Source organism: Cibotium barometz, chromosome 59 (genome assembly GCF_041138505.1).
Source record: "Cibotium barometz isolate CiBa-2024 chromosome 59, ASM4113850v1, whole genome shotgun sequence".
Lineage (NCBI taxonomy): Eukaryota > Viridiplantae > Streptophyta > Polypodiopsida > Cyatheales > Cibotiaceae > Cibotium > Cibotium barometz.
The window spans coordinates 31,621,644-31,638,631 of NC_141104.1; the positions used below are offsets into that span (position 1 = coordinate 31,621,644).

The window sequence follows — 16,988 nt, forward strand, 5'->3', positions numbered from 1 at the left end:
TACCGGAATTCCTGGAATCATTAGGGGAAGGTTGAGGTCTATGGGGGCCCTTTAAGCTGCCATATTATGTTTTTAAGTACTTTTGCTTAAGGACTCTAAGCAAACTTTGACTAGGCCTGAAAAGGGAATCTTTATACAATCATTATTTGAATTTCTATTTTTTTAAATATATATTTACTTGAGCTAAATTGGGGGTAACTTTTTGGTTTTACCAAATTCAAAATGGCTGAAAAGCCTTCCCTCCTCTCTTCCCTCCACTTTTAGGACCCCCCACCACTTTCTTTCTTTACATTCTCTCTCTCTAAGACACCCTCATCTCACTAAAACCCTCTTTCTCTTCCCCTTTCTCACATTTGGACGTGCCATCGCCAATGCCCCTTATTTCTTTGCATGAGGTTTCTTTTATGAAGAGAAGATCGTGAAATTAAAGGTGTTGGGATCCTCTAACACATGGGTTGTCATGAGAGAGAGAGAGAGAGAGAGAGAGAGAGAGAGAGAGAGAGAGAGAGAGAGAGAGAGAGATAAACATGCTTACCGCCAATAATGTTATATCTAGCGTTCACTAGAAACATTATTTTCATTTCATCATAAAACTCATGACCTCAAAAAATTATAAGTTTCTTTTTGAAAGCTTTCATAATGCATTAAATTTTATAATACATACAATAAAAAATGAAAATCTTCTAGGTTCATTGTACATATTTTGAAGGTTTTTTGTGAAGAGGGGTCACCATTTGCCAAATATATATTGGCTAATAAAAGAGTTGGTTGAGAGTCCTTAGGTTAAGTAATTAAACCTTAGGAGAATCTCCCTACTAGTTAGGGGAACATATAAATATTTTAGGGTTTACCGGTAATGCTAGAAGAGAATCTTCCACACAGCGAATTGGGGAACTGACTTACTGTGGTTATTTTAGTGGTAATGTTAGAGAGTAGGCTTTGAGCTATGGCGAGGGCTTCTTCGACTTCCCCGCTCGTGGTATCACGATGGGAAGCAGTAGAGCTGGGCCATGGCGGACTGGCCCTTGTGCCGCGCCTGCGTGTCCTGCTCTCCTTCACGCGCGCGGACCTCTCCGTGAGGCCCCTGGACGAGTGGCAGCTCCGCCAGTCTCTGCTTGCCTTCCTCCACGACGCCCTTTCCATATCTGTCTCCGACAAGGACCTCTCCCTCCACAAACACAGAGACCCCCACAAGAAGCGCAGCAACGACGCCGTTGCCTCCGGTGTACTCTACATTTGGGACATCCAGGTCAGTCTTGCCCCCACAAAATAACCTGCATGCTTGCAGTTTTCTCTGTTTTGCAGTAGTAAATTATGCTTAGAATTCTGCACACGCTCGCGTACACCCTCATGTACGCATACTCGACATACATGTATGTAGATGCATCCATACATGTTTGCAGATTCATAACATGCATATGTAATATATATTCATGCTTGTGCAGTTACACGTACATACATACGTTCATGTATAGCATAATAATACATACATGCATGAAATTAACATACATACATACACACGGGATTCAAAACTACAAGATTCTATAAGAACACACACACACACACACACACACACACACACACACCCCCCACGTGAACACCTACTTACAAAATTTGCGAGTTGTGTAACACACACGCATACACCTACACACATGCATCCATTTATGCATGTGTACACCCCCCCCCCCACACTCATGCATCCATCTATCGTGTGTATGCGTGCACACAGATATACTCCCAAGAATGTATTTGAGTGCAATTGGGCTGTTGCCTCTGGAATGTTCTATGTCTGGGACTTCCAGATCAACATAAAGCCCCTTTGTTTTGTTAGTAAGGGTTCAAATTCGCATAATATGTTTTGATCTTTGCAAACTTTTATGTCTTACATTACTCGTTTGTATATGTGCTTTTGTGTATCTGTATATAAATTTCAAGGTTTTCCACCTATAGATTTCGTGTGTAGAGTCTTGATGTGTGATTTTTGTTTTTCACATACAAAGTGTCACATACTTAAGATTTACAAGTCTTAATAAAAACGTGGCTGCAGATATTACTCTGCATTTGTTAATTTTACAAAATCTTATCAAGAAAAACCAGGCAAAATTTGTTTTTTATTGATCAAAGTAATCTGGTGCAGGCACTGAGGGGAGAGAGTTGGAGTCACAGGGAGGATGCAGATACCATGCTTCAAAGAAAGGAGGCTCTGATTGTTGATAAGCTAACAGGCATAGAGCTCAATCTTGGTGGTCTGAAGCTGAGGTGCCACGCACACTCAGAGGACTGTGATAACTTTTCTTCTGTGAAACGTTTGTGGCATGAAGCTCACGAGACCCTCCAAACAGGTTTTTTTCCTTGGCCTTTTGAAACCTGGATGTATGTCAAGGTGTAGACCACCTTTAGGGTTCATTTTTGCGAAGAAGCTTTACCTTTCCATATGTAGCAAGGACAATCACATCCGGCGGCAAGTGCCATCCAGATCTCACACATGTACACATTTGTTGAATGGTTCTAAACGTTGGAAGTTCTTGGCAATCTAGGCCTTTCTTACATGGCATTTGGAAGCTTTTAGTGTTGTTGCCTCATGGTATTGATCATGAGTACAGTATAAACTGATTTTTCGTGCTCTTTTATACACTTCAGTTTTGACTTTGAAAGGTGTAACTTGGGGTGTGGGGCTTAGTGCATTTGTTTAGAAGGCCACTCTTATTGGTGAAGAGGTTGCTGAAATGCAGATCACAGCAGCTCTTCAAACTTTCCCTTTAAATCCTACAGTAACTTCCTTTAACCTTTTAAGGTTTGCAAGCTTAACCTTCTGAAAATCAGTTTGTCTTGGCCGGGTCAACTCCAGTAAGATGATACCTAAAACCCATGCAGACACACACTGTAGACTACTTGAACCCTTGTGCAAGTGTTTATCAAAGAAGAGAAGTGCAGCGGAATAGAAAACACAAGCACAACACTTGTAACCTGATTCCTACTGTATGTTGATATACAAGAAAAAGTGTATGACTGTTTTCTAACTACAAAATGATACTGAAAATGTGGATCTCAGATCTAGCCTGTTACGCTGCTGTAGACCTCAGCGCTCGTCCCAGCACTCTGATGCAGATTGTTTTTCAGAGTGTAGCCTTGTAGAGAATTGCTCTTGGCTTCAAACACTTCTGCTCCTGGCCCTCAGACTGCTGCCTGACTGCATTTGTGCTGGTCAAATGCTCAGGCACCTAGCTTCTAACCAAATGCAGGTGTGCTGCACACACCAAAGGAATAGGATAACCCACCTTACCAATGCAGACATAGAATCGTCATTTTATAAGTCAAAGAATTGTAGGATATGGTTGTTAGGGTTAGGGTTTTGGAAGGCACATGAACAGGAGGCCTGAGAGAGAGAGAGAGAGAGAGGAACACGTTTGCTCATATGATGATAATTATAAAAAGGAGTACAATAGCCACATATAAAAGATGTGACCTAAAGTGTGTTCACATGGTCCGGCCATAAACTGTGCCAGGTGGACCAAACCACTTATAAATCACTATGAGTGAAACTAAGCTAAATTGGGGAAAAAAACCTCCACTAACTGAAGTAAAAAGTGCCCCAGTAACCTACTGATGATCACTAGCACTCCCTTGGGTGCATACACAACATAAAACCCAACAAACCCCCCCGGAGTGATATGTGATCTCTGTACATCATCCACCAAAAGGAAACAAATTCAAAGCAGTGCGGAATGCTTCGAATTTCGGATGTGGTAGTTGTGATATGTAGCGGAAGTCTTTGTATTGGTTGTTCTGTCACACAATATGCTCACACCGTTTATATTGACATTGGAGGAGGGGACACGGGAGCCCAGCTTGCAGTTGAGGATCCCAGAGAGGGTACTTACAGATCCCAGTCTCGCTGAGGACATTGAGAGGATCTGGCATGATAGTCAGTGCTCTGACCAGGATGCAGCGGGCCAGTGTGCCCAGGGACTCATTGATCTTAGCTCTTTTCTACACGCTGCAGCTTTGACACGACTGGGAGAGATTCGCGAGCGGGAGCAACGGCTGAGACGCAGCCTTGCTTCGCTACAGCGCCTTCAGGAGCAGCAGCCTGCATGTGAGTGGGTGGCGTCCCAGCTGAGCCAGGCACGCCAGGAGGTTAGAGAGGTAGAGGAGCAGAGACATGAGTTTTACTATCGTTGTCAGGCCTCTCAGTGGACGCAGCTTGGTGATAGAGTGACTGGGGAGTTTTTTGAGATCACTGGACCCCGTCATGCGCGAGCAGGAGTTCGCCAGCTTGGTAGACCGGATGGATCGATAGCTACTGAGCTCGGGGAGATCAAAGCCATTGCCACTGCTTTTTATAGTGACTTGCTTTCAGCGGAGCCAGCCACTGAGGATCGAGATGTGTGCAGACAGACTGTGTGGGCCCATGTGCAGAGGAGGGTCACAGACCATATGCGCACAGTTCTAGGTGCGCCTCTGTCAGAGATTGAGCTTGCCGAGGCCTTGAGGGTCCTGCCGCGACATAGTTGCCCAGGGGAGGACGGACTGACGCCGGCCTTTTTTATGCGCTATTGGGACCTTTTGGGGCCAGGCCTCCGCAGGGGCTTTCAGCATGTTTTGGACACTGGGGTGATGCCGCAGAGCTTTTCAGAGGGCTTGATCTATCTTATCCCCAAGGGGGAGGGAGTATCGGATGACATTCGGCATTGGAGGCCTATTACGATCCTCAATACTGTCTACAAGGTCTTAGCAAAGGCCTTGAGTTTGAGGATCCAGCCCTTCCTGGGGGAGTTGATTCATGCTACTCAGACAGGATTTGTCAAGGAGCGCAATATCCTTGACAACATCTTTACTTTCTGGGAGGCGACGGCCCGAGCTAGGTTTCTTGGCGAGGACTTGGTCGTGATGCTTCTCGATTTTGAGAAGGCATACGATAGAGTTGATTGGGGATTCTTAGAGGGCACTATGCTACGCCTGGGCTTTGAGCCAGGATGGATCAGAGGGGTGGCAGCTTTGTATTCCACAGCTCGCAGCCAGGTGCTGATTGCAGGAGGTCGGGGGCCGAGTTTTGAGCTGACCAGATCAGTCCGTCAGGGGTGTTCTCTCGCCCCTTTCCTTTTTCTCTTCTTTGCGGAGGCTATGAGTATGTATTTGACGGCAGAGGAGGTTGGTTTGAGAGGACTTCAGCTCCCAGTCCGGGGGGAGGATTTGCTTGATGCTGAGTTTGCAGACGACACGGGCTTATTTTTGCATGGCCAAGAGGCCAATCTTATTCGGGCAGAGCAGTTGCTCCAGGTTTTTAGTACAGCTTCGGGAGCATTGATCAATTGGCGCAAGACAGTGGCCTTTTGGATCAGTAGTGCTCCCACTCCGGCATGGAGCCCGGACCCCGGTTTTAGATGGATTCCTCCAGGCACAGCAGTGCGGTATTTGGGATGCCAGATTGGCCTTGATTTGTCACCTGAGCAGCAGATTGCCCCGCTTCTTCTGAGCATTCGGAAGAAGCTATTGTATTGGAGTACAGCTAGACTATCCTTGGCTGGGAGGGTGGTGGTGGCAAATCAGGTGCTGTTAGCGACTATGTGGTACATTACGTCTTGCTGGATTTTCTCGAGCTCTTGCATCAGCCAGGTACAGAGGCTGATCAGGAACTTTCTGTGGTCTGGGCGGGACGGTCAGCCAGCTCGGGCAAAGGTTGCATGGGCAGTTATTACACTTCCGCTGGCTAAGGGCGGTTTGGGCATTATAGATCCAGTCGATCAGAGTAGAGCCTTATTGGGGAAGCTTATTGTTCGGGGGTTGCTTCCAGGCGCTGAGCCTTGGAAAGAGCTCCTCTTGCAGCGACTGCAGGCCCGGGCGCCTCCTGCAGGGGGTACTTGGGCACCAGAGATTCGCTGGATCTTCATAGAGATGAGGAGGACAGGCCTCAGTAGAGGATGGGAGGACAGATTTGCTTTGAGTATCCTGAGAGCTTGGGAGCTGCTGAGACCGGGGCTTTCTCAGCGGCCTCCTTCTTGTGTTGAGGAGCGGGCCAGGCAGCCGCTCATCTGGAGCCCAGCGGTTCGTACAGAGCAGGGTCATATGCTGGGTTCTCGGCCTCGTCTAGCCTGGGGACCTTTAGCGGCAGGCCCAGCTCGTAGTTTTGGAGACTGGCAGGCTTTCTGCAGTCTACCAGAGGAGACCCAGGTGGAGAGGCTGAGTCACTTCAGAGGGGGGTTGATTATGAGGGATGATATTCAGGAGGCACTTACAGAGGAGTGGTTCACACCTCTCGAGCCAGTGGCCCCACGGTGGATGGGTGCCTTTACACAGTTGGAGATCCTGATTGCTGTCAGAGCTAGCACTGAGGATGGCAGATGCCTCTATTATGAGATACAGGATGAGGGCAGACTCCAGAGAGTGGAGGTGGAGTCGCCTTTGGTTGCAGAGTGCACTTTTCAGAGGATTCGGGTAGTGGCTGCCGCTTCTCGGAAGTGGCATATTGACCCCGACCCTGCTGACGTGCTCCCGGATTGGCGCATATGGGCATATGCAGCGCGCCCCTTGGCCCGGCTACAGTGGGACCCCGGGGAGTACGAGTGGCATGATCCTTATGCATCCCTTGAGGCCACAGAGATCACCTTTTTCCAGTATACTGTTCGGCTGGGACGGCATATTTTGACGGCGAGGAGGACGGTTTCTCCAGCGGCAGCGGGGCATTGGCGATTGCAGGGACTATCACAGGAGTTCCTGGAGGATTTCTGGGCTCGGCTCTGGGCTAGTCGACAGGCCCGCAGGATCTCGGCTTTTCAGTGGCTGGTCGCCCACAGGGGCTCAGCGGTTGGCACTTGGCTTGTTTACAGCGGTCTTCCGGCGGCCTGCGTCCGATGCGGCCACCCTATGGAGACACAGAGACATTGCCTTTGGGACTGCCCTCAGGCACAGCAGATTTGGCTGCGGATGCTGCGTATTCTGGCCCCCCTCTCTCCAGAGGGTATGTTTACGTGGGGTGCCGCTGCTTGGTCGACTTCATCAGGGCCTGCTATGGGCTATGAGATGGAGCAGGGCAGTCAGGCCATCAGATTTATTAGGGGCCAGCCTCGCCTGGTTCCGGCACCGGATTTCTCGTCTGCCAGCTGGACACAGGAGAGGGATTTACGATGGGAGCTCCTCAGCAGCCTCACCATCTGGTTCACCTAGAGGGCCCGGTGCTTTACGGCCTTTGAGGGGAGATTAGAGCCACCAGCAGAGACTGTTCGGGGGATTTGGCAGGAGTTGATCCACACCCTGCGAGGACAGTACGACCGCATCCGGGGAGACTCGGATGAGGCGATCTTACGGCGCCAGGCCTTTCATACCACTTGGCGCTGCGGCCCGTTCTACACCCTACACACGGGATCCCCCTGTTGGCACTACAGGCCACCTGTTTGGCTCTTCCCCCCCCCTATTGTATGATTTAGCCGCTCAGTTCTTTAGACTGATGCTTGTATTTTGCAGCACCTAGGGAGAGTCTCCCGGGCTGCCATGATGTATTCACTGCTCTTCTCTCTGTTAGGAGCAGGAGAGTTCTCTTTTGTAGCCCTACGGGCGGTTTTTTACATAACTAATGAAAGGATCTTTTCTCGGAAAAAAAAAAAAATATATGCTCACACCGTCTTCTGTATCCTGAGTTTCGTGAGTTTAGCAATCCACTTTAATTACTTCAAACTTTAAAGAGATGAGAGAGAGATAGATGAGAACTGTACACCAAATTGGGTCCCGAATTACCCATTGAAGGCCCCCCTATCCCGATAACGAGATAGTATTTGCTTTATTACTTTAGAGAGAACGACTTTGGACTGTAGATAAGCCGAACGCAAGATCTCGGAGGATCGGAGAGTGGCTGATCTGTACACTGCTGTAGAAACACCTCAATGACTTGATCTCGAGCCTATGCACTCCTCCCAAGGGCATGAGGAAGGGCTGCACACCTGAGGCTCAAAGAAGAAGAAGGTGGACTGTTCTACACACTGTTAGAATGCTGAAAACACATATGAATGTTGTGTTACCTTCACCAGATGACTGCTGAATGTGTTGATGATGCATAGAAGGTTGGACACTGATGCAAACAACAGTTTCAGGGCTGGAAACTGCTGTAGACTGTTGCTTCAGGGCTGGAATCTGCTGTGGACAGAAACGCTGAGGTGAGGAGGATGCTGTGGACTGAAACGCATGTGAATCAGGACTGCAGGAGCTGCTGCTGTACGGCTGGGACAGAAACGCAGCCTACTGTACTGCTGGATCAGAAAACGCAGGTGTATGCAGGCTGCAAACTGGCGTTGAACTGAAGGTGAAGGGTATGCTGAATCTAGGCCTGAACTGAGTGCTGAATTCAGGGCTGAATGCAAGCACCTAGGGCTGAATGAAGCTAGGGTTTCTCAAGGGCTGGAGAAGCAAGCTTATGGGCTCTAGGGTTGGATTAGTCTTGGGCTGAAAGCAAGAGAGAGGAGAGCTCTTAGCACAATGAAGACTGAATGAGAAAAGAGGCTCTAGGCAAGCCTATTTATACTAATTGGGGGTTGGTCATTTAATAAAGTTAATATTTATAAATGCCCAATAATGCAAATAATGATAAATAAATACTAATAAATATGGAAAAAAATACCAGATAAATCCCAGTAAATTCCCTAAGGCTTTGGGGATGTTCTAAATGATGCACAGGCATATGAATGCATATTATGCAGGATGCAGAGTGCTTTCTGATGCAAACCCTAAGGCTTCTACTGACTCTACATGCATGAATGATTCTCCAAGTGGGTTAAGGGACTTGACTGACTGACTGACCCACTAAGGTTGAGGAATGACCTACGTAGCTCGTGCCTGACTTATCCTGGACTGAGGATGTACAATGGGGTCACGGCGTACGACAAATATCATCCTATTGGGTTCTAAAACTGTACAACTGCTGCACTTCTGATGATGAGCCATCTTGTCACCATGCACTGAGTGCAGAGTGCATGTGACATTCCCTCCTGATTAGCTAGGCGGCGGCAGGTTCATGGCTTCCAAGTAGTCCGCCAATAACTAGGGGTACTCCTGGAAGAACTCCTCGTCGAGCCATACGGCTTCGTGGGTGCCTCGATCTCGGAACTTCGTATAGAACTGACGAATCCGTCGACCGGAACCATGCTTCCATCGATGAAGAAGGATCTGCTCAGGCTCAATCACTTTTGCCTCGTCTACCACGTCTGGCTGCTGTTCATTTGAAACATCAAACACTTCTGGACCAACATATGGTTTTAGCCAAGAAACATGGAAAACATCATGCATTGTCCAACTGGCAGGCAACTTTAACTTCATTGAGACATCACTTATCTTCTTAACTATGGGAAAAGGGCCAAAACTACGGAATGAAAGCTTGGGACAACGTTTGCCCACTTGTTTCAATCTTTGCTTCATGATACGCAAATAGACCCAATCCCCTTCCTTGAAGTGGACATCTCGTCTAGATTTATTTGCCTGTCTGCTATATGCTTCCCGAGCTTTGGTCAAGCGGTCCTTGACTGACTCAATGATCTCGGAAAATGCTTCCGTGGTTTTATTAGCCTCTAAAGATGGAGACACCAATTTCGTCAAAAGAGAAGAAAAACGACGACCAAAGGCTGCTTCATATGGAGTCCGTCCGACACTGGATGAATGAGTGTCGTTCAAGATAGCTTGGACCAACGGAAGATAGTGCTCCCATTTGGACTGCTGGTCATGACAGTATGACTTGAGGACATCAAAGGCCAACTGATTATAAATTTCTGTCTGGCCATCTGTATGGGGATGGAATGCACTAGACAACTGCAACTTAGTTCCAAAGTTTTCAAATAATGCCCTCCAGAAATGCGAGGTAAACTTGGAATCTCTGTCTGATGTTATGGTGCTATGCAAACCACAAATTGGATACCAATGCTTGAGAAACAGACGGGCTACGTCCTCGGCTGTGGCCGTATGCTTGCATGGGATGAGCATGCAGAATTTACTAAAGCGATCCACAATGGTAAAACACTGAGTATTACGGGATCCAATGGATGCTGGTAGAGGCCCTACAAAGTCCATAGATATGTCGATGAAAGGTCCGTCAGGGATAGGCAAAGGTTGAAGTAAACCTGCCTTCTTTGTATGGGGAACCTTGACTTTCTGACAAATCTTACAGGCTTGTACATGTGCATAGACATCACGCCTCATCTTTGGCCAATAAAAGGACCGTTCTAATTTCTCGAGGGTACTGTTGATACCCCTATGTCCTCCAACTAAGGAGTCATGGGCATCGTGGAGAAGAGCGGAACGCTTTTCTCGAGTAACACAGAGACGGTTCTTGTAGAACAACCAACCGTTCTGTACTGAATAGTGGCCAGGCTCAGAAGTGAGGGCCAAACTATACTGAGTACCAAACTTAGGGGAGTCGACATATTGGTCTTTCATACTATCCAAGTCCTTTCCCGTGATTTCGAGAATGGTAGCTTCTTGGACTGCCTGGATGCTGGACTTTCGACTGAGAGCATCTGCTACTGGGTTATGCTTACCAGGGATGTATTCAATCATACCTCCAAACTGTTGGAAGATTTGACTCCACCTGGCCTGTCGATCACTCCACTGGGCACTTGGCATAGTCTGAAGCCACTTAAGTGCTTGGTGGTCTGTTTTCACTGTGAAAGCCTGTCCATAAAGAAAAGGCTTCCAATGTTTGAGCGCTGTGATCACACCCAAAAGCTCTTTGTCATATACCGAATAATTCTTTTCGGCGACATCCAACTTTCTGCTGTAATATCCCACGGGTCTATTGTCCTGCTGGAGGACTGCTCCTATGGCAGGGACTTTGCTCGCGGAGCCATGTCTATGATGCCCCTATCCTAGGGGCGAGCATGAATGGCCCGGTGAGCTCGATGTGTGAGTCTGTGTTTTCCTTTTTGTTTATACTTAATCGTAGGGTCTGTTAGCCTAGGGGCTTGACATTGGTATTAGAGCCAGACCTACTAGAATTAAGTGGGAAACACTCTGGAAGGAGAGGAGAAAATCCATCGCGTGGATCTTTCGGGTTCTAATCTATGGGCTCCTTTTTGCCTTCCAAGGCTCAGTGGTATGGGACACTTAGGGCGGAGGACAAAGCCGAGTAAGAGGTGAATGAGGAAGAGCACAGACAATTCTTGGAATCGCTTCATATATATGGAGAAAGTAGGAGTGTTTGCTCCTTGATAGTTCTCGTATCCACATGTTTAAGGGTGTAACCATAGATCTTAGTCATTCTTTATGCGGAAGAGGTTTTGTGACTACCAGCTATATGAAACAAAGAGTTTGTTGAGTTCTGTCGGAGGCTTTAAACAAAGAGTTTGGTTGAGTTCTACCGGAGGCTTTAATGTTGTTGGACAGTGGGTTGAATGGCGGACAACATAGAGAAAAACACAAGGGAATAGGTGGTTGGATTGGGCTCTTCTATAAAAAGGACCAATTTTCATAATCCAAATATGCCTTCCACGATTCATGCGTAATCTCCTTAATCCCCTTGTTAATCCTTGGTTAAATGTGCTGAATATCTTGTTGGTCAACATTACTCTCTCCCCATCAGTGTGTTAGTCTTTTCTTCTATGTGTGTGTTTCATCTTTGTAATAAGCCTTGAATCTTATAAAAGGCACCATTTTTCTTTGCATACCCTTGTTTAGATCTAGGGAGGGTTGTCTTGATAGATTGATGTGTTAGTCTTTTCTTCTATGTGTGTGTTTCATCTTTGTAATAAGCCTTGAATCTTATAAAAGGCTCCATATTTCTTTGCATACCCTTTGTTTAGATCTAGGGAGGGTTGTCTTGATAGACCGATGTAGGCTATCTCTTATATTAGGCTCGGCATGAGAGTTCGGGTGTTGGGCCATTGTCTCTCCGTTGAGCACATGGTGCCGTCTCGAGTCCAAACCACGATGATTATTGAACGTTTTTAAAGCATCTCCACCTGGGGTTTGTCACGATTTGGGGCTTAGTGTGTGTGAACACCTTGTTATGAGAGGATATAATAAGTGTGACATGTCATTAATATAGTGTGTGTGTGTGTGTGTGTGATTTCTATGGGTCAAAAGATAAGGCTACTAGCCTACAAAAGCATGAACTTGTGGAAGGTTTCATTATCAATCAAGCAATCATCATTGAGTTGTGCAATCACTTTCTCTTCTATCTCTCCCTACAGTCGCCATAGTTCTCTCTTTCTCTCTCTTCCATATCTTTCTCACTCTTAATGCCTATGCACAAGCTCATGATCGCCATGTAATCTTTGCATAGGTGACCTTCCATAGGGCTTGCACTCATCCTGCACAGTCATGGCCACGGCATCCAAGTGGGGAATGCACATGACAATACTCAGTCGTACTTACAACATTAGCGAGAAGGGAGTGGGAAGCTGTTGCTTTGATCAAACAATGTTTGCCATTTTACAAGATCATGCTTATCTTTTTAAGTTTCTTGCATGGTTTTTGTGTTTTTTAACTTAGATAGTCATGAACTTTACATACATATGGATATCTATTGCATTGTTGATGAATTACAAACAAATGAATCAACTTTTAGGATGCAGAGTGCCAAAGATCAGTGTAACTTGATTAATTTGGAGTTCTGATAGTTTTTTTGTTCATTTGTGGCAGGCTTTCCAGACACAATGATTTTAAGAGGTATTCCATCCCGTTGGTTGGCAGAACTTCGTGTCTCCTCCAAGGCTTCAGTTTTAGTGACCCACACAATCTTCTCTCTTTTTGGTACAATAAGGTGGGTCAGAAATTGTGTTGTTGCTAGCCCTCGTCTTTCTTAGCTTCTTTTTTATGATGATTGAGTGAGTGTTATAACTTCATGTTTGTACAATTTCAAATTGGCCACCAATTTAGGTTTTTGCGTGCACCCTTCTAGCTCCACCATGTGCAATGTGTGTCCAAGGCAGGTAACAAGAGGCTCTCCACTTGAAGTAGATTACACAATATACTACATAATTGATTTTGGGCTATGAGATTGCCCAATGGTTGTGCTTATTCAGCCCATGGCTGAATAGCTAAGAGAAAATAGTTATTGGTAGTGTTAGAGGGCGAGGGGAGTTTTTTCTTGTTTTCTTCTATGAACACGAGCTTGTGCATCGATAGTCTGTGGAGTACTAGTGCCGCAAGTAGGCTTTGCATCAGACAATCCTTACACCTTAACCATTTGCTACCTTTCATATTTTCACTACATGAGCCTTGCAAACAAAGCTAGACCACATTTTTCACTACATGAGCCTTGCAAACAAAACTAGACCACATTTTTTAACACTACAACTCTGACGTGAGTAGGTGCCATCATCTCCTCGTAAAGCATGGCATAAATGTTGCGCTCCTAAGAAATCTCTGGGATCTCTTTGACTTTCTCAATGTCGATTTTGTCTACATTAACTTGCCAAGGCTCTATTGCATTGCTTGATTGCCCAATGAAGTGGAGGTTGCAATGGCAAAACACCAACCGCTCTAATTGAGCTGTAGACATTCTTTGTGTGGAAGAGAACCTAGGTGCTCTAGTTTCTCTCACACACGGACTTGAGTGGCATTTATGTCATGATTCATGAGGTGACAAAAAGGCTGGTTAAAAGAGGTAATAAGCGTAACTCGCGGATGCCTGGGGGACTAGGGCCTTTGACACACTTGTTGATACCATCAATGCATATTAAAACACTTAAACATGGCCACAGCCTTAACACATATCGATCATCACTTTGCATAAAACATAAAAGCTAGACAAAACATCCACAAATGTTGAAAATGGAGCTTGCACATGTGACACCACATAGAGGCCGGAATGGGCCGACCCCCCCCTTGGAGTATTTTATTACCCAAGGAGAATAATATCATGTACAAGCTTTGAGGGCCTTACTCTCCCCATGGGAGATGCCGGATTAATCCATATACAAATGCCATAACATAGCCCAACACGAGGCTACCAAGCCAGAACACAGGCTGTAGAAATGCCGAACCGGCAATATAATCCATATACCTCCGTGTGGGTACTGATTCTTTCCCAAAAACCACGGGTCTTCATGCAATAGAGTTGGTACAACAAGTACAACTCTCCATTCAGTCGGTACAACAAGTACAATGGTTGGTACAGTTGGTATAGTGGTTGGTACAGTCGATACAACAAGTACAAATATGGGTACAGTAGGTACAATGGTTGGTACAGTAGTTACAGTGGTTGGTACAGTCGGTACAGTGGCTAGTACAGCAGGTACAAGGGTTGGTACAGCCAGTACAGTGGTTGGTACAGCAAGTTCAGAAAGTACAAGGGCTGGTACAACAAGTACAATGGCTAGAAATCATAATAAAATGATTAAATACCCTTGCCTTAAGTATTTCTTCGCGATGGAAGCCTCCAAAACAGGCCCCAACAGCCGGTATTCTTCATGGACAGCCTTCAAGAGAGAGAGAGAAAGAGAGTAGCCATCATTAGGGTAGCCTGTAACGGTGGTAGAGGCTAGTGTGCACCAAGAGAGCCTCCATTAATGAAGAGAGGGGGCTCCAATTTATAGATTTGGGGCTCCCATGAGTGAAAATGGAAAGAGAAGGCTATGATGACAAGTGGAGAGCCACACAATAGCTGGAGTGACAAGTGTGAGGCCACTTGTCTCACTTTGATCCACTTTCTTGCCACATGTCCCAATCTAAGAGATGGGTTCTCCCATAATCTTTACCTCTAAAAATATCCCAACTAGTAAACATTCTATCATAGGCACTTTGCCCACTCTTGGTATCTTCTCAATTCTAGATGTAATGACGCGAATAGAATTTCCATCGGAGTTGGGCCAAAAATAGCAACTCTCCTAAATTTTAGGAGTGTGGTCCTTTGTATTCTAGGATAATCCCCCATTCCCAAAGCTTGTATACTTTTTAAATATTTAGACATCCTGGAGTCCACCAGATTCCTTTCATACTGGGAAATGTCCAGGTTGGTAACAATAAGACCTAGTTAACCGATGTTAATTACAATTTACAAAGTACTAGCTTCTATCTTACCAAGAGGGGTACTCTGCCTGTATTTCTCCCACCATGAGAGGGTGAAGTTGTGTCTCACATTCTTACCATGGCTCTCCCAAAAGCAAAGCTAACGTTCCTAAAAGCAAGCTGTTTATCATCTAGCCACTTCAAGTGGTCCACATCCCCTTTTGTCCATGTCTGTATGTGTTCTTGCTATCCCTTCTCAAGCTTGTCATTGTGATATTGCTCCTTGTTTTGCTGGAGAGGATGCAATATGTGGGCAACAACATGGATTCGTCCATGAAACCAATTTCAATGTAGGTTCCACATGGATAAAATGTCGTGGATCCTACAAAGTAGCCATGATAGATTTTACATAAGACTCAAGAATCGATCTCAAGAGTCAAGAATCAAGGTTCAAGATTAAGAAGAGTCAAGACAACTTAGTTCATACCTCTTAGCAGACAAGAGAGTGCATAGTTTCAGTGCTTCACTGCTCCTGTCCATGAACTTGTACAAGAGTCCAAGGGTACCGCCCTCCATGTTTGTGATGCAGAGAACACTATATATATGCTAAATTGCCTTGACTAGAGCATTAGTTTGTATCCACCAAGTGTCTCTCATCACTTTGCGCGCAAATAATTCCGCCTTAGGACTATTTCCTTCTAGTCCCACTCCCCATTGATTTTTGGCGGACTCTCACTGTCACGTACACACCTTAATCCAGTGCCACGTAGACATGATTATTCCTTACAGCCACCTTAAGGGCAAAGTTAGAGGTTGTATATGGGCAGTTCAGAGGGCCACCATTTTGGTGGCCCTAAAGGTGCGTGGAGATGCCCAGGACATGCAGCAACGGTTGGGACATATTATGGGCACAATATGAATACATTTTATGACATTTTTGATGACTTTCTATGGCCTGAAAAGTGAAAACCAACTTGATTACGACTTGCTATCACTTTCCTATATAAAGGCAGGTCATCGGTCATTTGTAATCATTCAAAGAGAGGGATTGTAGAGCCAAGACCAAGGGCATGCAGTCTAACAGTTTGGATGAGCCAAGTACATCTCCAAATCAGTGTTTTCCATTAACGCACAGAGGAGGACAGCAAGCATTAGTTCAAGCATAGCATTCATAGTCTAGATCTACATTAGATCTATGACAATTATTGTAATTACTCATTAATTTAGTAATATATAGTAGGATTAGGTTAGGTAAAGAGTCTCTCTTCTCCTTCTCTAGTTCTCTATGTCATGATCATGTGATTAGCGTTAATCTTTATTGATTTGCATTAATCATCATTAAGCACGCTTCCGCATAGTACATTGGTATCAGAACATGTCTAGGTTATTCCTAGGAAAATTAACGCATGGAGGAGGACAGCAAGCATTAGTTCAAGCATATCATTCATAGTCTAGATCTACATTGGATCTATGACAATGATTGTAATTACTCATTAATTTAGTAATATATAGTAGGAGTAGGTCAAGTAAAGAGTCTCTCTTTTCTCCTTCTCTATACTTCTCTATGTCATGAGCATGTGATTAGCGTTAATCTTTATTGATTTGCATTAATCATCATTAAGCACGCTTTTGCATAGTAGTCATGTTACATTGGTATCAGAGCATGTTTAGGTTGTTCCTAGGAAAAGCTTTGCATCAATACTAGGGTTTGCATGTAAATAAAAAAATTAGGGTTTACAATGAAAATTAGGATTTGTGTTTTTGCAATAAGCCTTTTTGCATCAGCTTTTTACTCATTGTCAACATAGTGTAGTACTAGAAAGTTTAGATTTCAGTCTAGCATGGTTCTAGGGTGTCTAGGATGCATGTAGAAGCCTAGGTTTAGGGTTTTCAGGCTGATTATAGAAGACAAACACCAAGCGGTTCTTCATGGGAACCATGGAGGATATTTGGCTTTGATGAAAAGGCAAAGTGAAGCTAATTGGGCAAGGTTTGAATGAGCATCCCAAGAAAGCGCAAAGATTTATTGACAAGCGTATGAAGATCCAGATCGCCGAAGGGAA

The 16,988-nt window shown here is 45.3% G+C and overlaps 1 protein-coding gene across 1 annotated transcript in view; it reads left to right on the forward strand.

Moving 5' to 3' along the window:
• Positions 1–854: 854 nt before the first annotated feature.
• LOC147605714 (uncharacterized) overlaps positions 855–16,988 on the forward strand; it is a 50,244-nt gene continuing 34,110 nt past the window's right edge. The window contains exons 1-3 of the mRNA XM_086793086.1: positions 855–1,249; positions 2,138–2,342; positions 12,616–12,736. Of these exons, the coding sequence (XP_086649212.1) occupies positions 947–1,249; positions 2,138–2,342; positions 12,616–12,736 (629 nt within the window). The 5' untranslated portion in view covers positions 855–946. The remainder of the gene's footprint in view (positions 1,250–2,137; positions 2,343–12,615; positions 12,737–16,988) is intronic.